At 41.3% G+C, this 27500-nt stretch overlaps 1 protein-coding gene across 17 annotated transcripts in view; it reads left to right on the top strand.

Moving 5' to 3' along the window:
• The window catches only part of LOC135103624 (UV excision repair protein RAD23 homolog B-like), a 46136-nt gene that overhangs the window by 7179 nt on the left and 11457 nt on the right, over positions 1-27500 (top strand). For 4 of the 17 annotated variants that reach the window (XR_010270138.1, XM_064010111.1, XM_064010110.1 and 1 more), the window contains exons 2-7: positions 4841-4964; positions 6532-6561; positions 13385-13408; positions 15179-15436; positions 19013-19188; positions 26539-26628. Coding sequence is in view for 16 of the 17 variants with exons in the window: in XM_064010111.1 (XP_063866181.1) it covers positions 4841-4964; positions 6532-6561; positions 13385-13408; positions 15179-15436; positions 19013-19188; positions 26539-26628 (702 nt within the window). In the remaining variant the exon portion in view is untranslated. Of the gene's footprint in view, positions 1-4840; positions 4965-6531; positions 6562-13384; positions 13409-15178; positions 15437-19012; positions 19189-25996; positions 26448-26538; positions 26629-27500 lie in introns of those variants that run through there. The other 13 variants (XM_064010120.1, XM_064010122.1, XM_064010124.1 and 10 more) reach the window with 8 other exon arrangements.

Here is a 27500-nt window from a genome sequence, read left to right as displayed (position 1 = left end):
AGTACTTGATACCTCTAATGAGTGTTATCACGTCCAAGCAAAATGGCCGTGGCAGAAGGTCAGAGGCTTTCTAGGAATCGCAAAGACCTGAACGTGATGCGCATAGGACAAGCGGCGGGTGGTGAGAAGAGGCAGAATACACTGTGTTGGTATTCTGCATGAAGTGAGGAGGCCTGTAGGGTTTGGATTAAAATGGCGTTTTCTTTCTCTTAGCGTAAAAATAAAGGCGATAGTGACTCAGTACCTACTTAGCAACTTAGTAAATATAAATACAGCTGTGTATGTATCCGTGACGATTTGGCTCTCCGTTAAGGGCCAGGAGACATATTGGATACTGCATTGGCTCCTGGCCATTACGTGGCTGTGAATATTAAGCTTTATTGACTTTTCTTCCAAGGACCAAGAAATCCTCCTGCACACGGTCAACAGAGACATTTGTGAGGCTGAGTGGAATTTGGAGGTGGCAGAACTACACAAGGAGAAGCAAAAGCACTTTCATTTCGCTAACATTTTTACTGTCGTTTTCATCAAAGAGAATGGTCAAAATATAGAGCGTGCAACAGCGAAGGAATTACACTTTTAACAGCTTAACCTCTAAGTTGTTATGGTCATTCGTTCGCTGATATTTATACATTTATGAGACAAGATCAATAAGCCATTCTCTGGAAATCCTTAACGTGTAGTAAACTAGCGCTTATAGAGGTGATAATTCCTTCCGTATTGCCAATGGAAAGAAAAACTTTTACTTGACAATCTGATTCTTTAACGATTCCTGTCTGATCGTAACGTTGAACTGTTTGGTGTAAATGATTCTGCTTATCCCACCCAACTATAAAAAAAAATGGACCCTCTTCACTGATGTCACGTTTTTTTTTTTCTTTTATCCCTGTAATGTACAGCATGATAAGAAAGTAAAAATGCAAATCAAAACATGATGATAAAGAGGAGGTAACCTTCACGCCCTCTCGGCCATTTTGCTCCGCGCAGGACTCTATCTCCCGATGACAAACACACTTCTTACTTTACTGGAGTACTTTTTTCGTCCTCAAGAACAAAGGAAACTAACGGAATTTTTTCATCCATGGCCCTGTCTCATCCTCCTGCCGCCTGCAGGGACGACGAGCCATTACAGTGACCGCGACACTGCACTTCATCGCGACATACACAGACGACAGTACAACACTACGACACACCATCGACGGTACATAGACTACGTACAACACAACATGGCACCATGACACCACCGACGGTACATAGACTAAAACACAACACGACGCCACGAAACGCCCCCGACGATACGAAGACTACAATACAACACGACACCACCGACGGTACCAGACATCAAAATATACCTTGCACGGCACAGTAACGTAACCAAAACACACTACTGTAAATATAATTATTGCAGTCTTTGTAGGTATCGTTTATTCTTGACCTGATATTACTTGCATGCAACAAAAAGTATTAAAAGAAAAATATTGAAATGTTTCATACTTTTTATTGGTAAACATTGCCTTATTGTATGCATGGTCCATACTCACTCATTCACTTTTATTAATTTCTTCAGATATCAATGGAAAGAAATACATAAAGGTGTATGTCACAATTACAGCTTTTCTCTCTAAAACACAAATAAATAGTAATTATAGTAATGGTAATAACAGTAATAATAATAATAATAATAATAATAATAATAATAATAATAAAAATAATAATAATAAGAACAACAACAACAACAACAACAACAACAACAACAACAGTAACATTCGTAAATCTAACAGTTACGTAACACGCTATCTGTTGTTACTTCAGCAATATTGCTTATTGACCTTGACGGTAGCTTTTACTACGAAGCGACCTTTAATTATGTCCTTAGCCTGCAGCGCCGGGAGACAAGTCTTGATGCTCACGTCATAGGAATTGCACTGCGACTTTTACACTGTTGATTATTTTTATTTTCCAGCAGTTTCATATCTTTATTATTTCTTATGGGGTTTGAAAGCGACAGCTGATAGGAGACGCGAATTTATACTCTGCAGAATAGTAATCATGTCGACTTTAATGTAGCGTTACTACTTCCAATGTATTTACCAGTTGTAGTTTTGTGATGATTGTTGATTGGACACGTAGAGTTTAAGCTTTGTAGAATAGCCATAATATTGACTTTGAAACATCACTACTTTTGTTTTTATTATTCTTTTTGTTAAACACTCATGGTTCACGTAGTTTTGACATGACATTTGATAAGAGACATGATGTTAAAATCCTTTACTACAACGTCACAACTTTTCTTCTTATTTATTCCTTTAAACACTCATGTTCTAAGTTGTTTTGGCATGACTGGTAATAATACACAAGTGTTCTGGGTTCTCCATGTTAATGATTATAAATACATCCTTTGCTAAAGAACCCCAACTTTCATTATATTTCATCAGTCATACTCTATGTACTTATGGCATGACGTAGAGTTCAGTTTCAAAAGAGTAATAATCATACTAAATTTTATATAATTTTTTTTTTCTAATTTCGCAGCGTTGTTCATAATTTAGTTTTACGCGAAGCATCCGATTTGGGCGTATTTCTAATGTTTGGTTTGAGCGAAATAATTGGTGTGTTTCCTTTTTTCTTTTAATGGTTGCAGTAATATCTGCTTTTTTATTACTAATACTATGTTGGCTGGCGATAACGTTATTGCGCGTGTCCAAAATTAACGTTTTTTTTTTTTCTTTTCAGTTAGTTAAATAACTTAAAGGGAATATCTCAGGCTTATGTATAGATTCAGTTATTCTTATAATGATGGTTGTTGTTGTTGTTGTTGTTGTTGTTGTTGTTGTTGTTGTTGTTGTTGAGGTTGAGGTTGAAGGTACAGAGAGAGACACAGGTGTTATGAGACGAATTTACTCCAGGCACTTTCTCATAACATTTGTGCCTCTCTTAACCTCCACTCCCATCTTGTGTGAACGTCTCAACAGCTATTATCATTATTATTATTATTATTATTATTATTATTATTATTATTATTATTATTATTATTATTATTATTGTTATTATTATCATTATTATTATTATTATTATTATTATTATTATTATTATTATTATTAGTAGTAGTAGTAGTAGTAGTAGTAGTAGTATCATTATTATTATTATTATTTTACACTGTTGTTTGTCTCTCCTTAACGGTTTACAACCTCTCAGGCCGCCCCTCCATTCCGTCCGTACAGTAGCGCTGTGTGTGTTGGAAATGACCTCACATTATAACCCTTCAAATTCGACGCACAGAAAACAAAATGGACACACAAGATAAGAAACAAACTCGTCTTCTATTTCGTATAAGTAATATTTTTTTTTCGTGAGGTTCCACCCGGCATCACCACCGCTCCTGCAAGACCGGAGCCACAGTGAATATCCAGCAGATATGCATGTGTCTGTCTATTCAGTAGCTTTGAAGGAAAGATTAAAATTATTATTATTATTATTATTAAAATTAATTTGTGTTTGTATTCTTTTGATGCAGTTTTTTGAGCTTTAGTTTTCTGAAAGAAGCCGAGAATAAACATTAATTTCACGCTTATTTCCTGAAAGAAATGCTTGAAGGAGTTTTCTTTCTTCTTTTTTTGTATGTACATTGTCCTCTGGGGATCGAGTTTGGAATGATGTGATAGTAAATGTGAGGAAACCTCCACAAAATCATTGAAGATCTAAGTAATTCACAATGACGAAAAAAAAAAGAAGAAAATAATAGAAAGACACACCGCTAGACAGGTATGCAACAAGACAAATAGACAAAGAAAATCTCTAAAGTAGAAATACACACAGTTGGACAGACGAATGAAGACATCAGAAAGACAAACACTTAAACATAAAAAAAAAAAAAACAAGAAACAAACATAAACAAACATAAATAGATGCAGGGAGTTGATATCAAACACCAGAAACAAAATAAACACACACAGAGACAAACAAAGAAAATGACAGGGCGGAGAGTACTTTTTCTCCCCTCTATCACTGGTATCATGGTCCTTGGTTCGCCTCTTCTTGTGAGTCAACAGAAGGAAGGACACAAGACGCTGCCAACCCACTCACCACTCGTTTCCTATCTTAGGCATAGGTCATTATTGCGAAAACAAGCACGACAAACATTGTATCCTTGGTAGTGATAATGATAACGTGTTTGGATGAGAGGCATGGGGAGGCCGGATGTGGGTGGTTGAGTGTACAGAATTGATACATGCAGCACACGTGTTCAGACACACATGTGCACAAGTGTAGAAAAATGTGTAGAGAATGTCTTCTTGTTCGCGGGTGGGCACACACACACACACACACACACACACACACACACACACACACACACACACACACACACACACACACACACACACACACACACACACACACACACACACACACACACGTGCGCACCTTTTATCGTACACATGTATATGAGTGATGACAGCTGAACTGTTCTCGGTCATTAGTATTTGTTAGTTTCTGACCCGTTTTTCATTTTGATGTGTTTGCTGCTATTTTTTCCGTTGTGTGTGTGTGTGTGTGTGTGTGTGTGTGTGTGTGTGTGTGTGTGTGTGTGTGTGTGTGTGTTTCTCAGTGTGTTTTTGTCTGTATTTTTCTGTTTGTCTGTCAGTATGTCAGTCAGTCAACCAATCTCTCTCTCTCTCTCTCTCTCTCTCTCTCTCTCTCTCTTCCTCTCTCTCTCTCTCTCTCTCTCTCTCTCTCTCTTAACGACACACACTCATAATCACACCTTTCTCTGCTCCTTCCCCCCTTTCTCTCCATTCCCCATGTCCCGTGTCCTGTGCTAAGCCATGTTCGTGCCCCGCAGGTGAGAATGATAGGAGCCATGCCCGCCGTGGCCGTGCGCCAGCAACGGAAGCACGTGAAGCACGAGGACCACTCCAAGCACCGGCCCACCACGCTCACCATTGATGCCACCACCCCGTACACAGGTACCTCCTCTCCCTCTGCTCCCCCTCCCCTCACTCACCCACTCATTCTGTCACTCACGCCTCATGCTCATCCCTCACCGTAGCCTCATTTTCACTGTCACGTATTTAGTCGCGTGTAAGGATCATCCATTTTCTTGGAGTCAGCTTCCTTGTCTTCATATTTTTAAACTTCATATATTTATATTTAGTCGCAGTCTCTGTCTGATAGTAACACACTTATCACTGCAGTGCCATTCCGCTTCAGCTTCGTTTTTCTTCCGTATTCTCACTCACTTTATCACTATTTAATGTCTTTTATATTTTCTTGGCATCAAAAAATGTTATAATTATTACCATCATCTCTTCACCCACCCACACACACACACATACACACACACACACACACACACACACACACACACACACACACACACACACCTCATCATTGCTTCCTTCGCTTCAAGTCATTGTGATGCCTCACTACATCGCTTCTGCTGCTTCATTACGTCTGGCCATTACTCACTCTTCACGACCTCATGTCTTCCACTTCAGCGCGCCTTCCCTACTTCACCTCTAACGCCTCGTTTTCTCATTCACTCCGTCCTCCTGCCTCATGTGCTCCCACCTCATCTACTTCCAAACGTCGCGTCTCTCCTTGGCTGTGTCCCTCCGCCGCTCACATCTCCTGGGTATTCTGTTATACTGCTTTTTTTCTCTCGATCTCTCTGCCTCCGAATACATATGGATTCAGGTCCATTCATGTTTCTTTCCCTGAACTTCTGCGGCTTCAGAAATCTTAGGACACACCAAGTCAGGGAGTCATTGCCTCTCCGCCTCAAACCACTTACTTGATTTTTTTTATGTTTTGTTTCTTTCTCGTTTAAAGAATTTCCTATCGGTGTTTACTTCTAGCACTTTATCTTCTACGTATCCTTGAGTGTTTTTTTTTCTTTCTATCTCAGTCTCCTCTAGGACAGGCGTCTTCCAGATCTCATGCGTCACACTCACACGCTGCCTCATTAACTCGTGTCATATCATGGTAATTCCTTCCATTTTGTTTTTCCTTCTGCCTTCCCTTTCTTCTTCCCGCCCTATAAGTACGAGGGAAGGGAGAAAAAGGGAAGGATGGAACGAAAAAGGAAACAGGAAGGAAAAAACAAAAGGGAACATAAAGTAAGGGGAGACAGAGAGTAAGATAAATGAATAGTAAATCTAACACTCCTCCAAGTAACGCAACACTCCGGGAGGTTTTATCTGACGTTAATAATTTATTGATCGGCCATCGAGGTGGTGATGGCGCGCCAGCCCCGCCGCGCTGTCTCTGTGGCCCTGACTTATGGTCCCCGCGCCATGCTAGGAAGGCCATCACTCCCATCACAGCATTGTCCATCATAAACGTCCCCCATATGTTTAAAGCAAATCTTTATGTTAAGTCTAAATTACTACGTCATCAGGCTAATGCAGTTTTCGTAAAATGAATACATGTGTACATCTTTTGTGTTGTGTAAGTCATGATGCATAATTGTGTTTTCTTGTGTGTGTTTTTTTAATAATATCTAGAGTGTATCGTAATAATGTTCCCCTCTAGCCAAGGCCAGGCCGCCGGGCACCAACAAGGGTAACACCACGAGGCTCGCACACCGCCACCCACCACCCACCTCGTTCCCAGGCCCCCACAGTTTTGTTCCTCCCTCTCCTCCTCCTCTATTCTCATAGTTCATATGGTTTCTTTCCTTCTAGTACCCATGATATAATACAGATGGTTGTTACTTTCTTTCAAGTAAAGCTTTATTTTCCTTGCTTCATGCAACCTTCAGTCCTAATATTCGTTTCACATTCCTTTATACAATATACCTATACGCATATATATATATATATATATATATATATATATATATATATATATATATATATATATATATATATATATATATATATATATATATATATATATATTATATATATATATATATTATATTATATTATATTATATTATATTATATATATTATATTATATTATATTATATTATATTATATTATATTATATTATATTATATTATATTATATTATATTATATATATATATATATATATATATATATATATATATATATATATATATATATATATATATATATATATATATATATATATATATATATATATATATATATATATATATATATATATATATATATATATATATATATATATATATATATATATATATATATATATATATATATATATATATATATATATATATATATATATATATATATATATATATATATATATATATATATATATATATATATATATATATATATATATATATATATATATATATATATATATATATATATATATATATATATATATATATATATATATATATATATATATATATATATATATATATATATATATATATATATATATATATATATATATATATATATATATATATATATATATATATATATATATATATATATATATATATATATATATATATATATATATATATATATATATATATATATATATATATATATAAACAATAAATATGCAGTGTTTACTTCTTCTACTTGATATTGAGACACGTTTGTTACTAGTGTTTAAGTAAGTTAGCCTTCCCTTAGACCACTCGAGCAACTCATGCTCGTGACTGGTTGTCCTGGCTGTCCTACCTTCAGTAGTGTAGCCACTGGCGTGAATCGGAGTGTCGGCGTGGCACATAACAGGTGAATGTCCCACTCGTGGCGCTGCACACCTGTCCAGGCAGGTGTGCGTCGTGATCGTATTGACTCACTCGGCACTCACCAACAACACCCGTTCTGGGACAAGTGTATACAGTCTGAATGTGTTCATGTCATGTGTGTGTGTGTGTGTGTGTGTGTGTGTGTGTGTGTGTGTGTGTGTGTGTGTGTGTGTGTGTGTGTGTGTGTGTGAATTGAATTGAATTGAATTGAATTTATTGAGTAAGCTCAGACTTTATATAAAAGTATGAAGCACAGCTCTCCTGCAAAAGAATACAAACATTGTATACAGAATTATATACAGAATGTGCATAATATTACATAAGAAAAAAATACATACAAATGAAATATACTGTAAGCAATGGCAAAAAATGAATAAAAAAAAATGTGTATGCATATATAATGATACATACTATTACTAATTAAGAAATTAGAAAAACTATTGAGCTGTTTTGCACACTATTTATCTAAACATGCATAACACCATCCTTATAAACAAAGATAATTTCTTCATCACACTTGAACTTGTACTTTGCATGAACAAAACATATTTGAATTGTGTTGGCCTATTTATGTAATAATTTGGTATATACATATTACGTAACCTAACAATTTTCACATCCGTACATTCAAAAAGAACATGAAATTCATCTCCTACTACCTCAACATTACACTTGTTACATATCCTATCTTCTCTACTGACACCTTGATACCTACCAACATTTACAGGAAGTCTATTATTACAAGTTCTAAATTTAGTCACTAACAATCTGTCACCCTTTTGTTAACTTTTCTAAATACTGTTCTCTGCCAAAATCTGTCTTAAACACCCTATAATTGCTACTTAATGATTTTGTTTCTAAATTATGATGCCAAGTTACAAGCCACTGATCTTTCAATCTCTGTTCCACAGCATTCTTCACCCAACTTGAATTAGGAACATCTTGCAACAACCACATAGCAGGACATTCCACAATCATTACAAATATTCTTTATACAAGCTAACCATGGAGAAGTATAAAGCCCTAACCTATCCAGTTGCAATAGACATTGGAACATTACATAACACAATTTAGTATTTTTACCTGAAATTAGCCTAGGCCAATAACCTATCATTTTTTTCTTTATATAAATATCAAGTGGAAATACACCCAATTCACCATACACCATATCATTACAAATATTCTTATGAACACCCAAAACCTGTTTTAAAAATTTCATGTACATATACTCTAACTCCCTAGCAATATGGTAACCCCAAATTTCAGATGCATAAGTCAATATAGGTAACACCGTGGCGGTAAATAATTCAAGTTGTATATTCACTGGCAAGTCAAACTTTCTACACTTACTTATTAATGAGTATATTGCTCTTGTGGCTGTCTCTTTTAGCTCCAGCTCACCTCTGAGAAACCTCCCATTATAATTTAATAACACTCCAAGATACTTATACTCTGTCACTACTTCAATGTTTTCACCACCAAATTCAAATTCATAGTTAGATAAATTTTGTCTTCCCCTACTAAACACTACTACTTTTGTTTTGTTACAATTTAGCTTCAATTTCCATTCATTACAATATAAATTCAGAGCTACCAATGCCTGCTTCATTCCATCCTCACTGTCACACAAAATAACTGTATCATCTGCATACATAATAACAAATAGTTTAAGATACATGTTTAAGAAATCATTACCAAAATTTACATAACTGCAATTATATTCAATTAATTCATTTTCAATATCATTCACATAAAAAGCAAAAAGCAATGGTGATAAATTTTCCCCCTTTCTTACCCCTACATTGCAAACAAAGGTGTCTGAAATCTGGTTAAGCATGACACATGTGTGTGTGTGTGTGTGTGTGTGTGTGTGTGTGTGTGTGTGTGTGTGTGTGTGTGTGTGTGTGTGTGTGTGTGTGTGTGTGTGTGCGTGCGTGCGCGTGCGTGCGTGCGCGCGCGCGAGCGCTCGAACACGCGAGCCACTGGCCTTACTGGCGTGGCAGGGTTGTGTGGATGATGATACCCTCAGGAAAGACTCGGAAAAATAAGTTTACCTGAATGAATAGATAAGCAGAATTATTTATAACCAGAAACAAGTTGTTACATCAAATAGAATTCATTCTCCCGGAATGAAGAGTCTTGAATTGTACGCCGTTTACCCTACGTGTTCGAAAGTTCATATGATAACGAAGATAGCCTGATTTTAAATAACATTTACCTCATTACTGTTTCAGTTCTTTTCCTTTACATTTTCAGGCACACATTTATTTCTTTTGTTCGAGGAGAACTTCCGAAGATACCTGCTGCTGAATCCTTTTATTGGCTCAGTTAAGAGAGAGAGAGAGAGAGAGAGAGAGAGAGAGAGAGAGAGAGAGAGAGAGAGAGAGAGAGAGAGAGAGAGAGAGAGAGAGAGAGAGAGAGAGAGAGAGAGAGTTACATAGAAAAACAGGCCACAGCAGACCTTGCGGTCCTCATGAAGTGACCTGACCTAGGATTACTAAGGTGATAGGAGAAGAAAAGGACAGCAAAGCAGAAGGCACTCTCCCCACCCTCCGCTCCCTCCGGCATAAGCCGTACAGGAAAACAGGTCGGAAATAAATAAATTACAAGGTCAGAGAAGGAAAAACCCGAAGTAAATTTTATAGGAAAGGAGGAAAATAGATGAAATGAGGTACCCAGATATCCTGAAGATAAGGAAGATAACCTCTAACAAATAAACGCTGTTAGCCGCGGATTGCAGGCAAAATATTTGTCAAGACGGCGTTTAAAAGTCTCTACGGTGTTGCAGTCTATCACGTCTCGAAGAAGCCCATTCCATAGGATTTTTTATTTATTTATTTATTTATCTATTTATTTATTTATTTTAATTTTTTTTTTGATTCATGAGAGTATAAGGATTTCCCAACAATTTAGCAACAGTTTCCTCGCGTGTAATTTGAAAAATCTATCGTGAAATATTTACTGCAGTCCATGTTATCAATGCCTTTGATGATTTTAAACACCTGTATTAACTCGCCTCTTAGTCTTCATTGTTTAAATGGGAACAGATTTATTTTTTTTAAGACGCTCTTCGTATGATTTGTTTCTTAGGCTTGGTATAATTTTTGTTACTCTACGCTGAACTCGTTCTAATTTATCAATGTCTTTCTGGTAATAAGGGCACCATGCTTGAACGCAATATTCCAAAAGGGGACGGACTAAAGAGTTATACAAAGTGACGATTGTATCCTTAGATTTATATTCAAAAGATCTGCCGATTAAGCCAAATATTTTATTCGCTTTCTTTACGACCTAAGAACATTGTTGGCTATGTTTTTTATACTACTCGATTTTGTTATTCCTAAATCAGTTTTGCTGTCTGCACTTTTTAAATTGGGTACCATTTAAAATGTACTTTGCTTTCTCGTTTCGATACCCTGTGTGAAGCACTTTGCACTTATCTACATTAGAACTCATTTGCCAGGTTTGCCTCCACTCTGACAATTTATCTAGATTATTCTGCATTTCTAATATTTTTTTTTTTTTCGTTAGAGACTACGGAATTCGCTATTTTGTTGTCATCAGTAAAAGAGAGAGAGAGAGAGAGAGAGAGAGAGAGAGAGAGAGAGAGAGAGAGAGAGAGAGAGAGAGAGAGAGAGAGAGAGACTGTAAACATCAGCAAACATATATAAGAGTGACTTTTTATTTCATGAACCTTGCAGCCGTGACGCAGCGGGTGATAGTCGGGGCGGAGCAGCCCAGCGATGCGGCGTAAGAACCTGTTGCTGCGGCAATCACATGAAAGATGATGGCGATCGATATGTTGTTTATCAGTCATCGACACATATAGAACACTGAGAATCGAGACAAGTGTAATCATCTACATCGTGACGCCTTGCAAGCCACGGTGGAAAAGTGTGATAAGAACAAGCAAGCCACGGTGGAAAAGTGTGATAAGAACGGGCGGCGGGGTGCTGCTGTAGGCTGCTGAAATCTTAGGTGTCTACTTGTCCTTGAGTTCCGCAAGGTTAGCTTTTGGTGGCGGACTCAGCGTGATACCAGGAAAGATTGCTGCTGTATTGTATTGAGTGGCCTCATGAACCACAAATGAGTCCTTCTACATAAAAGAAAAAAAAAAAAAAAAATCACGAAGTGCTTATTATTCCAACGGAACATTCTGACTTAGATTTTTATCATTCATCCTGTCACTTCTTTGCCTTTTAAGTGCAATACACTTAAAAGTGTATAGTTGTCGCTTTTCCGCAACAACTATTGCTCCTCCTCTCTGTACAGGGCCATACTTTCCTCCTTTCAGTCCCTTCTCCGTCAAGTCCTATACTTCCTATGTTCTTCCTTCAGCATCAGAGTTGCAAGGGAGGCGCCTCCCCTTACGCATTACTGCCTTGTCGCCCAAGCTATTCCCATGTTCTCCTGAAGGCGATCACTATTTCTTAACGATATAAGTTTAGTTGGGAGTTTTTGTCCTTTATTGTGCTGTGAGTCGCGTTGCACAAGTCTCCCATGCGGCGTTTATTTATGTAGTTAGTTTTTGAATCTTGCTGTAACACTTAGAAGCTGTTGTGAAGGTGGAGGAGTCCAGCGGTGGTGCAGCGGAGGGGACGGCAACACTTTGGTATCCTGGAAGTGCCAAAGGTTATCGGCGTCAGGGAACCGCTTCACCTTCCTTGTCGTTCCTTTGGCCACAAATGCGCGCTCATTTGCAGGTTTAAACGATCCTTGAATGAAAAAATAGAGCACATAACTCTTCAGAAATCTAAACACTTAAAATGCTAACGAGTATGAGTAAGGCAGTGACATAAAGGCCTATCAGCATGCTGCTTTTCTGAGGACATACTGACGCAATGCACAAATTGCGTGTCCCTGTTTCATCCGCCAAATTGCACCCTTCTGTTCCAATCACTTTACTTGTCAGTCGGGCAGTCATTCACCTGTTATGTAGCCTTCATCAAGCCTCTGTTCGCATAATCAGAGACCGTCACTCAAATCAGTGGTAATATTGTTCGTCCCTCTAGCCTTTTTGGCCACTCTTCTTATTGAGCATTTTCTTTCTCCTGTTCATTATCACGTTGTTATAGAAGAATGCTTTCCTGTGGGGGGGGAAGGGGAGGCTGTTAGGACCTGTGGGGAGCTTGTTGCACCACGCCATCCTCACATGGCCCTGTGTGTGTGTGTGTGTGTGTGTGTGTGTGTGTGTGTGTGTGTGTGTGTGTGTGTGTGTGTGTGTGTGTGTGTGTGTGTATGTGTGTGTGTGTGTATGTGTGTGTGTGTGTGTGTGTACATTAGTTTCTTATTTGCACTGTTATGAAAGTTATAATCTTTGATATATTTTCTTATAAGTATTTGCTAGACATTACCTTTAGGAGCGCAGGGATCATCCCAGCGCTGCCACCATTTTTGTCAGATTGATCTTTTTCATGTCCAGCACCTTTTTTCTGCACAAATATCAGAACCCTTAGCAACTACTGATTTCCTCAATTCCTTCCATGATTATATCCAATTCCATGTACATATACATATATATACTCATTGGAAATTATTAAGTCATTCTTTTTGTGACATTCATGATAATTAGTAATAACGAGAGTCTAGTGTAGGGTATATATTAGTTATCTTTTTCTTGGACATCTGTAATTCCCTTTAGATATACAGTGATTGTTTGTTTACGTTGTGCTGCTTAGTGAAACCCCCCGGGGCGAGGAGGGGTAAGGTCACCACCACCACTAGTTAACGCAGCGTTCCTCTCTTACGCTTCCTTCCTCACCAACTGTTGCTTGGTCAGCCGTCCAGTGATCGATGTGGGCTTGTTTACACACACACCATTTTCTGTCACTGTCTCCATGTCTCTGTCTACGTCTCTGTATCCTTCTTTGCTTTCCTCTGCCTTTCTTTCTGCTTTATCGGTCTCTCTCTCCGTCTTTGTATTTCTGTCTCCGTATCTGCTTTTCTGTGTGACATTCTCTCCCTCTCTCTCTCTCTCTCTCTCTCTCTCTCTCTCTCTCTCTCTCTCTCTCTCTCTCTCTCTCTCTCTCTCTCTCTCTCTCTCTCTCTCTCTCTCTCTCTTTCTCTCTCTGCTTCATGTAACACCCAGCCTTGGGGGAGGGGCCTGTCCCTGGCTCTGTCGGGCGGCTCCGTGGTGGTGCCGGGCGGTGACTGGTGCTGACGCCTCGTCCCCTCCACTCAGCATCACGGACACAGTGTGCGGAGGGAACGCTCTCACTCTCACCTGAGCTCTTAGACCGCCACCTGATGGAGAGATTTCACCTTGATCACGTATGCATGGGCTGCGACCCTTAAATTGAAGAAAGTGGTCAGGTTACCTCCCGGCATAGCGACGCATACCACGCCGCGCCCCGTGTTGTTTGGGACAGTCTTGTTATGGAATGTACGAGTATTACGTTCCTTTCAGGATCGAGGAGCTGCTTGTCACGAGGCAGGGAACAAAATCCACAAACTGCCCACGTCAGAGATTGCCTCTCTCCTGCTGAAGTAGTAATACGTACAGGAAGTTCACGTGTCCCATCCTGTTCCGGCTCGGCGCGAGTTGTGTCAATATACAGAGGCGACTGTCCAGAGTTGCTCGATTTAAAAAGAGAACAAGAGCAACTAACAAAAATAAAAACGCGCTCCTCCAGGCATGGGCGTGCGGTGAGTGGCGCGACCTGTGAACAAGTGTTTGCCTACACACGCCAGGCTGGTGACGCGAGCCCTCCGCACACTCTGTCTCTCCTCTTTGACAAGTGTTGATCGTGTTTTGTTTTTCCTCTCTTCGTATTCCACACCATTTATCTCCTTCCAGTGCATTTCGACTCACTCTAGTTTATTATTGGCTGCCACTCATAGTATGTCCCTTAATTTTCTTGCTCCACATGTATTGGGTGTGCCTTCGAGCCTTCTGGTGTTGTAGGTGCCCTCCGTCAGGCCTCCTCTCGGTGGCCTGCATCTCCTCTGCTCTCCTCCCTTCCCCTTCCTGTCCACCCCTCACAGCCGCTCCCTCCCTCCACTCTCTCTCCCTCACTCCCTCCCCCCCTCCACCTTCCCTCACTTTATCAACTGCTGTATTGACTCAGGCATGGTACTGGTCTATTTCTTTTAATCGTTATTTTTTTCGATCTTTTTATCTGTCGTAAGACGTAAGTTTAATGTAATGAGTCGTAAGTGTTTTGTCAAACTGTTTTTTGTTGTAATATATACACATTTCCAATCAGTATTGTTCATTGTTGTTGTGAGAATAACTGTAATGTGTCACCACTCAAGATTGTCTTTAGTGTGCATATTTAAAGTAAAAATGTCAGCATCCCTTACCACGCCTATCTGTCTTAAGTCAGTTCAAGCATCAAGGTGACAGTCGTCCCTCCACAAACTGACGCCCATCAGTCCTCCATGAGATAGAGACAAACCCTTGCTGCAGGAGTGTAGGAGCTCAGAGCCACGACTGTCACGTAAGGATGTAACGCGCCGCCCCTCTCTGCCAGGCCTCCCCACACCCTTGAGGAGTCCCCGCGGCTCCCCGAAAACTTCTCCGGCGGCCAGCCCCGCTGCCTCCCCCAAGCCGTCTCCGGTGACGTCCCCGAGGGCACAACCCAAGCAGGTGGCCTCGTCAGGGTGCGCGTACAGGTGTGTGCACGGCTACCTGTGCGGGCGTGTGTCATTGCTGCACGTGTCGGTGGTGTGTGTGCTACTGGGCATCACCCTGCTGGTAGTGGGCCTCGTACAGCTGGCGCCGGGTGCAGGTGAGGCTCGACTCGTTCATGTGCAGCTAATTAGAGTTAAAGGAAAGTGTAATATTGTACCGCTCTGACTCGTGTCCCTCCCTCCCTCCCTCCCTCACATCACCAGTACTCACGCAGGCCGCTATTTTTAGCCACACTCTGGAGGGCGTGTCCCGCTGGGCCTGGGCTGCCGGCCGACCAGGCGTCCATGTTCTCCAGACCAGCGTCGCAATCGAGTCACCCTCCTGATGGCGTTTGTCTTTCATCTTACGCGTTTATCGCAACCCTGGAAATCGGGTTAAATGTTATGATTTTCTCATGAATGAATGTGATAAGCTCAAAGAGGAGAGGAAGGTTGTTCAAAAGAAGGAAGGAAGGAGGGAGAGACGTCGATTTTGATCTTAATTATCAATTTGCTAGCAAGTCACGGCACAGGTATAAATTTTCACATTGTCTCTCTGTGTAGTATTCCGTTTCCTGGTGTAAGTGTTCATATCATTATTGCTGACCTTGTTCATTGTGTTACTGTATGCCCCTTCCCCTGCCCCTCCCCGTCCCCTTTCCTTGCGCATCCCATTGTCACTCCCCCCTTCCCTCCCTTCTTCCCTCCCGCCCTCCTTCCCACCCCCAACTTTCCTCTCCTCAGTGTCTCCGCACTTCCTCCTCCTGCTCCTCGTTTCTTCCCTAGACAGGCAGTGACGTAGTCCAGGCAATGCCACATTTTCTCATAGTGTTCTAGTAGCGAGCATTTTGTTCACTACAAGGCTGTGGTGGATGTGTTAGGATGAGACAGTGCAAAGTCATCCATTTTGTAAAGGGAACGGCTACGCGATCACGTCCTGTCAACATTTCTCTATCAAGCTACGTCTCTAGATACAGAGTTGACTGACTGGCAAATTAATTGAGTGCCTCGCTAACTGGTTGATCTAAAGCGCTGCAATAACTCTTAAGTACTTCGGCGCCTTATCTTGACAGGGTCGAGTGGAACTTGTTGGGATCTTCAAGGGCATCTTAAAGATTCTAGTAACAGTTTAACAAGGATTCCGCATCATTAGTGAAAAAAAAAAAAAAACACCAATGAGAACCTGACTAATCATCTATGCAGCTTTTGAAAACAGTCCTTATGAGAGCCTGAAGCGTTCCAAAATATGGGTTCAAGATTGTACGGCATCACACTGAACACGCGGTCTCAGCGGTCGATTCTTGGCGCTCTCATCCCTCCATTTTGCCGTGAACTTTGTTATCAGAGGGAGTTTTGGAAAAGATGGGGTCTCGTAATCCAACGCATCGACAGTTCTCCTATTTATTTTATTTGTTTATTTGTTTATCTGTTAACTTTTGTGCCTATAAAGAAGACGAACAAGGCATAAAAAAAAAGCTGGAAAGGTTTATTCGGTTGGTGATTCTCTCTAACACGAGCAGAAAAAGTGTTCCCATTGGGTTTGATTTTCATTTTCTACACTGATTGATTTATTTTTATTCCTTAGGAACTTGTGAACATTATACTTGCCAAACACTGGAAAATCTTTTATTATTTATTATTAAATCTTTTTATCATATTTTGTTCTAAGGCTTGTAAAGGTTTTGTGCAGTGCTCTTAGTGCCTTGAGTTGCTGCTGCATCATCAGAATTATTGCAGTGAAACAGATAAAATATGCACATTATGGTGTTTTATATGCATTATAAGGATATCATTTACTTTTATTCGTGTTGAATGATATTTATACTTCTGTGAACGTCTTAAGTCAATATTCATAGCATCTAGTTCTGAATTGTTATTATCATTATTATTATTATTATTATTATTATTATTATTATTATTATTATTATTATTATTGCCAGTACTGCTAGGGTCAACAAAGATGGCAGTAGTAACTTCCAGTCGCCCTTGAAATGGTACCAGATTCTTTGGTTCACCTTTATGAAGCCTCTTATATTTTTTATTTAGCTCTTCACTTTTTTAGGAGTAATAAAACGAAATCTTAAAAAAAATACTCTTACTGACGTAGGAAAGAAACAAACTCAGGTATTATTTTGGCACTTTTTGAAAACATTTTGGTGAGAGGAATTATCGAGCGGGCCCTTAAACCCACTCTCGGTCTGTCTCCTTTGTGTGAGTGAAGAGAAATTAATGTTCAAGTGGTGAGCTTAAAGACGCAGGCAGGAAATAAATACAGGCTGCACTGCACTCCTTGCTCCGGAACGCTTCACCGCGAAGCTCCGGTACTGGGCGCCAGGTTAAATTGTTCTGAAACGTCTTGGCGGCTGCTTACCCTGTTACTCCACTGGAAGTCAGTGGGAGTTTTCTTGATGATTTTAATTTTTCTAAAGATAGTTTGACAAGAATTCTACATCAATGGGAAAAAACACCCACAAGAACCCGACTAGACAATCTGGCTAATCATCTCTGTGTCCTTTGCAAATATTCGAGACGAGAGAACTGTTTCAAAATACGGGACGTCATTGGATAGATTATTATCATGTTTTTAGTGATGCTTTAACAAGAATTCTACATCATCAGCGAGATGAAACACCAGTGGGAACCTGATTAATCATTTCCGTGCCCTTTGCAATGGTCCTGATGAGAGAGCCAAGTGTTGCAAAATACGGGGCCAGATCGCGTAGCCACATCCTGTCTGTGTACCATTATCCTGTGTGTGCTGATCACTTTTTACAATTTATCCCCCTATTTGTCAGTAGTGATGTGTGTCTCTGTATTCCCACTGACTTTAGGTAGATAGAGACTTGTGGATAGAGACTTGTGGTTTTAGTGGTAGTTGTAGTGCCAGTAGTGGTAACAATGATGTGTACTATCAATGATCATAAATTAGGAACAAGAGACAGGAATGACAGGAATATTAGAAGCACCAGATGCAGTTATCGCAGGAAGAAAATAAGGAGCAGGAAAAGGAGATGTATTAATAGCAAAAGGAAGAATTGAGTAGGACATACATCAGTAGCAGGAAGAGATGAGGGAGAAGTAGAAATGATGCAACAATATCGGATACAGAAGGTAGAAGAGTAGAAAATGCAGTAGTAACAGAAGAAGAATGAAAGGGAGGACCATTGAAAGACAGACCCACCAGGACAGCAGTAGTATGAATGAATCAAAGCTCCCCAAAACACTCACTGTTACACCAGTCACCTTAATTAACCTTATAGAGTGACATAACCAGGCTGGACTCGAGAGGAGGTAGAGGGGACCATCAAGTTAAGTTAAAAGAGGCAGAGGTGGAAGAGGAAGAGGAGGAAGAGCATTACAGTAGAACAGAGTAGGAAAAGAGGAAGAAGAATAGAAATATCACATCAGAATGCGGTGTTAAAGGCACTAGAATAGGAAGAAAATAGAAGAATTATTACATTAGGTTAAATTATAGACACTAGAAAAAAGGGGAAGAATAGAGGAACTATTACAGGTTAAATAGACACCAAAAGTATGAGGAAGAATAGAATCTTATTAGATCAAACTATAGACACTAGAAGTAGGAGGAGGAAGAGGAGAATTACCATCACATTGGACTAAATTAAAGTGCAGACAGTAGAAGTAAGCGGAGGAGGAATGCGAGGACGAGGCTTTGACACCCCTTACACCTGCAGCAGTGGTGGTGGGGTCTGACCGCAGTGGGTTCCCGGCAGGCTCGGCGGTCAACAAGTACGCCATTATTGGAGCGGGGACGGGCTTCCTCGGGCTGGGCTTCCTGCTGCTCATCATCCTCTGTGCCTGTCAGAAGAATACCCATCGCCGTCGCCGTCCACCTCCGCACCTCGTTCAGGTTAGTAAGGCCACCCGCTCTCGTTTCCTTCCTTCTTTACTTGATTGATTAAAGGGAAGGGCAAGATTTGTTGTATTTCAGACTGTTTTAATGCATCGATGACCTCGTATAGGTTGGCACAGTTAACAGAAAGGATATAAATGTTTTTTTTTTTTTTTTATGTCAGATGGACTGATGCCTCTCATTGCTTTCTGTTTGCTGGCAGGGAAAAAGAAGAGGAATGTGATTAGTTGAATTTTATGTTAATCAGATGATTTGATTTCTTGCAAAGCTTCCCTTGTTTGTTATAGTAAAAAAGAAAAAAAAATGAATCATGTAATTTGTTGTATTTTATGTCAGTGAGAACTGTGATTGGTTGAATGTGACGCTAGCCTGACTGATTCCGTGCAAAGGTTCTGTTGGCTGGCATGGTAAAGAGGAAGTTTATCACTGACTCATAGAAATGTTTGTGCTAGGTAACGATGATGTATGAGGAAAAGGTGTATTCGGTCATTATATGTGTGATGGAATGTTGAGAGACTTTCACGCCTTCTATTGGATGGCAGGATAAGGAAGACTGTTGTGAATGTCCAAAGGAATCTTCCACAGAATGATGTTTGAATTGCCATGTTTAGATTCATGGCAAAATGCAGGGTGATGATGATAATGATAATGTTGTTACCTTCTTCTAAATGATGCAAGGACAGGGCATGACTTTATGTGTCAAGCCCCAGAGAACAGTTTGGTGATCTGCCATGCTGTTGGCTGGGTTGAGGGTTTGGAAGGGAAGGGCGGGGAACAATTGGTTACGTGTGGACCAGGTGCCGCGATGACCACCAGAGCCTTTCTGATTAGCCTTTTTTGCTGCTTTGTCCATCTTGTGGTAACGTTCAGAGCAGTATTAAAATAGAGTTTGCATGGACAGATACAGTAAAGAAAGGATAAAAGGTTAATTTTGTATTTTCTAGGACACATGAATATTTTTTTTTTTTTTTTTTATGTAGGAAGGATACTGGCCAAGGGCAACAAAAATCTAATAAAAAAAAATGCCCACTGAAATGCCAGTCCCAAAAAAAGGGTCAAAGCAGTGGTCAAAAATTGGTGGATAAGTGTCTTGAAACCTCCCTCTTGAAGGAATTCAAGTCATAGGAAGGTGGAAATACAGAAGAAGGCAGGGAGTTCCAGAGTTTACCAGAGAAAGGGATGAATGATTGAGAATACTGGTTAACTCTTGCGTTAGAGAGGTGGACAGAATAGGGGTGAGAGAAAGAAGAAAGTCTTGTGCAGCGAGGCCGCGGAAGGAGGGGGAGGCATGCAGTTAGCAAGATCAGAAGAGCAGTTGGCATGAAAATAGCGGTAGAAGACAGCTAGATATGCAACATTGCGGCGGTGAGAGAGGGGCTGAAGACAGTCAGTTAGAGGAGAGGAGTTGATGAGACGAAAAGCTTTTGATTCCACCCTGTCTAGAAGAGCAGTATGAGTGGAACCCCCCCAGACATGTGAAGCATACTCCATACATGGACGGATAAGGCCCTTGTACAGAGTTAGCAGCTGGGGGGGTGAGAAAAACTGGCGGAGACGTCTCAGAACACCTAACTTCATAGAAGCTGTTTTAGCTAGAGACGAGATGTGAAGTTTCCAGTTCAGATTATAAGTAAAGGACAGACCGAGGATGTTCAGTGTAGAAGAGGGGGACAGTTGAGTGTCATTGAAGAAGAGGGGATAGTTGTCTGGAAGATTGTGTCGAGTTGATAGATGGAGGAATTGAGTTTTTGAGGCATTGAACAATACCAAGTTTGCTCTGCCCCAATCAGAAATTTTAGAAAGATCAGAAGTCAGGCGTTCTGTGGCTTCCCTGCGTGATATGTTTACCTCCTGAAGGGTTGGACGTCTATGAAAAGACGTGGAAAAGTGCAGGATGGTATCATCAGCATAGGAGTGGATAGGACAAGAAGTTTGGTTTAGAAGATCATTAATGAATAATAAGAAGAGAGTGGGTGACAGGACAGAACCCTGAGGAACACCACTGTTAATAGATTTAGGAGAAGAACAGTGACCGTCTACCACAGCAGCAATAGAACGGTCAGAAAGGAAACTTGAGATGAAGTTACAGAGAGAAGGATAGAAACCGTAGGAGGGTAGTTTGGAAATCAAAGCTTTGTGCCAGACTCTATCAAAGGCTTTTGATATGTCCAAGGCAACAGCAAAAGTTTCACCAAAGTCTCTAAAAGAGGATGACCAAGACTCAGTAAGGAAAGCCAGAAGATCACCAGTAGAGCGGCCTTGACGGAACCCATACTGGCGATCAGATAGAAGGTTGTGAAGTGATAGATGTTTAAGAATCTTCCTGTTGAGGATAGATTCAAAAACTTTAGATAAGCAGGAAATTAAAGCAATAGGACGGTAGTTTGAGGGATTAGAGCGGTCACCCTTTTTGGGAACAGGTTGAATGTAGGCAAACTTCCAGCAAGAAGGAAAGGTAGATGTTGACAGACAGAGCTGAAAGAGTTTGACTAGGCAAGGTGCAAGCACGGAGGCACAGTTTCGGAGAACAATAGGAGGGACCCCATCAGGTCCATAAGCCTTCCGAGGGTTTAGACCAGCGAGGGCATGGAAAACATCATTACGAAGAATTTTAATACGTGGCATGAAGTAGTCAGAGGGTGGAGGAGAGGGAGGAACAAGCCCAGAATCGTCCAAGGTAGAGTTTTTAGCAAAGGTTTGAGCAAAGAGTTCAGCTTTAGAAATAGATGTGATAGCAGTGGTGCCCCATCTGGTTGAAGTAGAGGAGGGAAAGAAGAAGAAGCAAAGTTATTGGAGATATTTTTGGCTAGATGCCAGAAATCACGAGGGGAGTTAGATCTTGAAAGGTTTTGACATTTTCTGTTAATGAAGGAGTTTTTGGCTAGTTGGAGAACAGACTTGGCATGGTTCCGGGCAGAAATATAAAGTTCATGAGATTCTGGTGATGGAAGGCTTAAGTACCTTTTGTGGGCCACCTCTCTATCATGTATAGCACGAGAACAAGCTGTGTTAAACCAAGGTTTAGAAGGTTTAGGACGAGAAAAAGAGTGAGGAATGTACGCTTCCATGCCAGACACTATCACCTCTGTTATGCGCTCAGCACACAAAGACGGGTCTCTGACACGGAAGCAGTAGTCATTCCAAGGAAAATCAGCAAAATACCTCCTCAGGTCCCCCCAACTAGCAGAGGCAAAACGCCAGAGGCACCTTCGCTTAGGGGGATCCTGAGGAGGGATTGGAGTGATAGGACAAGATAAAGATATGAGATTGTGATCGGAGGAGCCCAACGGAGAAGAAAGGGTGACAGCATAAGCAGAAGGATTAGAGGTCAGGAAAAGGTCAAGAATGTTGGGCGTATCTCCAAGACGGTCAGGAATACGAGTAGGGTGTTGCACCAATTGCTCTAGGTCATGGAGGATAGCAAAGTTGTAGGCTAGTTCACCAGGATGGTCAGTGAAGGGAGAGGAAAGCCAAAGCTGGTGGTGAACATTGAAGTCTCCAAGAATGGAAATCTCTGCAAAAGGGAAGAGGGTCAGAATGTGCTCCACTTTGGAAGTTAAGTAGTCAAAGAATTTCTTATAATCAGAGGAGTTAGGAGAGAGGTATACAGCACAGATAAATTTAGTATGAGAATGACTCTGTAGTCGTAGCCAGATGGTGGAAAACTCGGAAGATTCAAGAGCGTGGGCACGAGAGCAGGTTAAGTCATTGCGCACATAAACGCAGCATCCAGCTTTGGATCGAAAACGAGGATAGAGAAAGTAGGAGGGAACAGAAAAGGGGCTACTGTCAGTTGCCTCAGACACCTGAGTTTCAGTGAGGAAAAGAAGATGAGGTTTAGAAGAGGAGAGGTGGTGTTCTACAGATTGAAAATTAGATCTTAGACCGCGAATGTTGCAGAAGTTAATGAAGAAAAAGTTGAGGGGGGTGTCAAGACACTTAGGGTCGTCGACGGAAAGGCAGTCCGACCTGGGGACATTTATGGTCCCCTCCCCAGATGGGGACTCCGAGGCTGGTGTAGGAGTCGCCATGATTTTAAAATTTTTGAGTGAAGGGTGTGTGTGTTATTAGGTGCTTGTAGTTTTGTGTGGAGGAAGAGAGTTGTCTTTAAAGGGCAGGCTGTGACTACCCCCTTGTGTTGTGAGACACAAAGGGAAACGTTCAGTGAGGTCACAGCTGGGTTTAATGATAAGTTCACAGCACCCCCTGAACAGTGCTTTAGACCTCACTGGGAGTAATTATCGTTTCGGCAGGTGTCTACTGCCTCCTCCATTAACACGCTTAACTGTAAAACTAAGTGTCTGAAAACTTGTAAGGGATTATGGGGGAAGAATATCTGGCAGGATTGATGGTGATATGTTTGTGGTAGGTAAATAGGTGGCTAATCTTTATCTAATTGGAAAGAGTGAGTTTTAGAACAGATTGTGACTCTGGTCACTCATTGCGCCCAAAAAAAAGTTAGTGCGCAGGGTTGTAAGTAGGTTGTTTCTGTAATCTGATTGGTCAAGGTTTGTTACAGGACTAGTTGTGGAAAGAAATGAGTCCGTTTATCTTACTGGCTGATATGGGAAGGGCAGGCCACTGAAATAACACGTGATTGCACTGGCCTGGCTGGGAGAAGGTGCGCCTTTCTCCTGTAGGCTGAAACGGGAGAAAATACAACGTGATTGGGTGACTCATGAAAGCCGGTTGGGAAATCCGCCTCTCTTATTGGTCGATGGAGTGGATCAAAGGCACGTGATTGGGTAATAAGAGAGGCAGGCAGACACACACAGCGGCCATATTGAAACTTCACAGGGCCGTTGTGTTCGTCTTTACCTGTCCATTATGTGTGGTGACGTGCACTCCTCGTCACCTGTTTCCCTGCCTCCATGCTCCCTCCTCCTTTTCCCCCTTTCCTCTCTCCTTCCCTTCCTCCTTTCGCCCCCACGTGTTGCTCTCCTCACCACACCCATCGTCTCTCTCTCTCTCTCTCTCTCTCTCTCTCTCTCTCTCTCTCTCTCTCTCTCTCTCTCTCTCTCTCATTTCCTCCCTCTTTTCCTCATTTCCTCCTTGGCCACGTGTTGCTCTGCCCACCAAATTCACCTTACCTCCCTCCCCCCTCCTTTCCTCTATTTCCCCCTCACTACCACTGTATTGCCTCCCTCCTTCCCTTACTCCCTGCACCTCACCCTTCCAGTCATCCCCATCTCTCATATCTACAGTATCTCCCTCCCTTTACTCCAGCCCTTCTTTCCCTTGCATAATTTCTCCCCACTACTTCTTTGCATTCCTCACGCCCTCCCTCCGCCTCCCCTCCGTCTCGTATCATTCCTCTGCCCTTATCACCGTGACTCAAAACCACTCACTTTCAAGGCTAATTTCATTATCTTCACAGGTAAATATACTGTAATAGCTTACTACACATATACATAATCTTTGAATATGTGTACATTTTTTATGTATATATATTTTTTTTCATATTATGACCATTTTGTGTTTGTTTGTTTGTTTGTTTGTTTTTTCATTATTTTCTTTTCCTCTTTCGTGCACTAGAGGTTAATAATCAATGTGACGCTAAATAGAGATGAAACTCATTTTACTAAATTTCGAAGCGAAGGCGTTCATCGTCCCATCACTGCTCATACCATCCTGTCTTCCCATACCACGTGGCAGGTCCTCGATGGTATCGATGTCATTCTAAATTACTTTATTTACGGTCGAATTTCGAATAGAAGTATATTTTGTAAGTTGATTAGTTTCCAGCGTGTTAGTCACCTAGAGCAAGCAGCTGTGGTGAGACACGCGCGGTGGACGTTAGCGAAGTGTGGTAGACAAGACAAATAAACATGCAGGTGGATAAGTAAACAGACAGAAAGGCAAACAGGCAGGCAGCACCAGTTAACTGACTGATAAAGGAGTGTGGTGATGGACTTTGATAGATGGGTAGATAGATGAATATGAAATAGATGTGAATAAACGTACAGATAGACAAGCAGACAAGGACGATGACGAAGTTTGAGAGAATAAAATGGATAACTAGATAGATACATTGATAAACAGACTGACAGGCAAAAAAACACAGACAAGAATACACACAGGAACACAGAGAACAAATAAATGACTAGAACACTTGTGGACAAATCGTATAAGCACACACACACACACACACACACACACACACACACACACACACACACACACACACACACACACACACACACACACACACACACACACACACACACACACACACACACACACACACACACACGTTCATTACATTACCATTCATTAACCTTGAACTCCAGCATCCCAAACACACTCACATAATGATTCTATATAAGGAAAACTCTCTCCCTCACCTATAACAATACATAGCCCCTCGTCGTAAGCGATCATTTTACCTTTGAATCTCGCTTGGGAAGGACAGACAGACAAACAGACAGACAGACAGATAGAAGGAGGTAAAGGGAACTGATATGTAGAGTGATATCGATTTAATGTACGACATTTCTTAAGGAGGGTACGAGAGTTCGGGTGAGTCTATCCTCCTCTTCTCGGCGGCCTTCGCTCATCGTGACTTGGAGGGGATGAGGACGATCAGTTTTGACGTGTTCATTACGCGTCCAATTAAGAGCACTGGCCCTGGGAAATGCCTCTAATTAAGCCTACTGTTTGATTTGAGAGAGAGAGAGAGAGAGAGAGAGAGAGAGAGAGAGAGAGAGAGAGAGAGAGAGAGAATTGTATATTTTCATCGTCTCCCTTCCTGTTCCTGATTTGCTCATTTTAATTCCCGTCCCGATTATTTCTGGTTCCTTTGCAGCATTCCTCCCTTCTCGCCTTCCCCTCACTCTCCTTCCTGCAGCAGTTTATCCCCGTCCCTCTCTGTTGATGAAGACTCGAAGGATTTCAAAAGAGAGAAGGGGAGAAAGAGACGGAGAGAGAGAGAGAGAGAGAGAGATAGAGAGAGAAAGAGAAAGAGGAAGAAGTAAGATGCAACGAATGGAGGGAAAGAAAGACGTGTACATGAAGAATGAAGAGAGAAAGAGAAAGAACGAAAAGTAAAGAGAGAAAAAGGAAGAAAATATATGAAAATATTTCATGAAACTGAATTACGGAAAGTGAATCACGTACGCGTGTACGTCCAGACACACACACACACACACACACACACACCCTTTCATCCACACGCATACACACACACACACACACACACACACACACACACACACACACACACACACACACACACACACACACACACCCTTTCATCCACACGCATACACACACACACACACACACACACACACACACACACACACACACACACACAAGCTACATGGAGGTGTTTTTGTTATCTTGCAGCCGAGGGGAAGGGGCCGAAAGAAGGGCAAAAGAAGGACAGATAACGTGTACGCCATGGACTGCGTGAGGTCACTCAGCTTAGCGGCGCAGGTAAAGGAGTCTCATCGCTCCCCTCACCCCCTCCCCCATCCTCACCCCCCCTCCTCGTCCTCCTCGGTAGAACACCAGTAGCCTAGGTGTGGCCTCCAAACCTGCAGCTCACGTTGTACACAACAACCTCTCGCTGTGCTTGGCGATAATGTGTGATGACCCACCACCATCGCCACCACCACAACCCCTTGCTGCTCCACCAACATCACCACCTCCACCATCACCACCACCTTGTCACTATGTCTTGTGACCAGCAGTCACAGGCCTCGAGACGGCAAAGGGGGCACCTTCCCCGGTGGTCACAGCAAGTGAATGCCTGATGTCACTCCATCTCCCTCCACCTCGGGTTATCGTGGCTTGGCAAATGCTGCTTATGGATGTTTGCATAGTTGTCGTACCAGACCTTGGCAGCCTTCCTAGACTCTCTCCTTGGTACTTGACACATTTGAAAAAAATTCGCTGCATTTTTCAAAATCCGCTGTACCCTAGTGTTTTGAAAGCGGCCCAGTCTGCCCGCCGTGGCTATAGTGAGACGGACTATATATATATATATATATATATATATATATATATATATATATATATATATATATATATATATATATATATATATATATATATATATATATATATATATATATATATATATATATATATATATATATATATATATATATATATTCCTCTCTGACTGAAACATTTTTATGTAGTCAGCTGAAATTTGCACGTGTGTGTGTGTGCGTGCGTGCGTGCGTGCGTGCGTGCGTGCGTGCGTGCGTGCGCGCGTGCGCGCGCGCGCGCGTGCGTGTGCGTGTGTGTGTGTGTGTGTGTGTGTGTGTGTGTGTGTGTGTGTGTGTGTGTGTGTGCGTGTG

Source organism: Scylla paramamosain, chromosome 9, assembly GCF_035594125.1.
Source record: "Scylla paramamosain isolate STU-SP2022 chromosome 9, ASM3559412v1, whole genome shotgun sequence".
NCBI classification, from domain to species: Eukaryota; Metazoa; Arthropoda; class Malacostraca; order Decapoda; family Portunidae; genus Scylla; species Scylla paramamosain.
The sequence above is the reverse complement of the archived record's forward strand: the minus strand, read 5'-3'. Positions and strand labels throughout refer to the sequence as shown.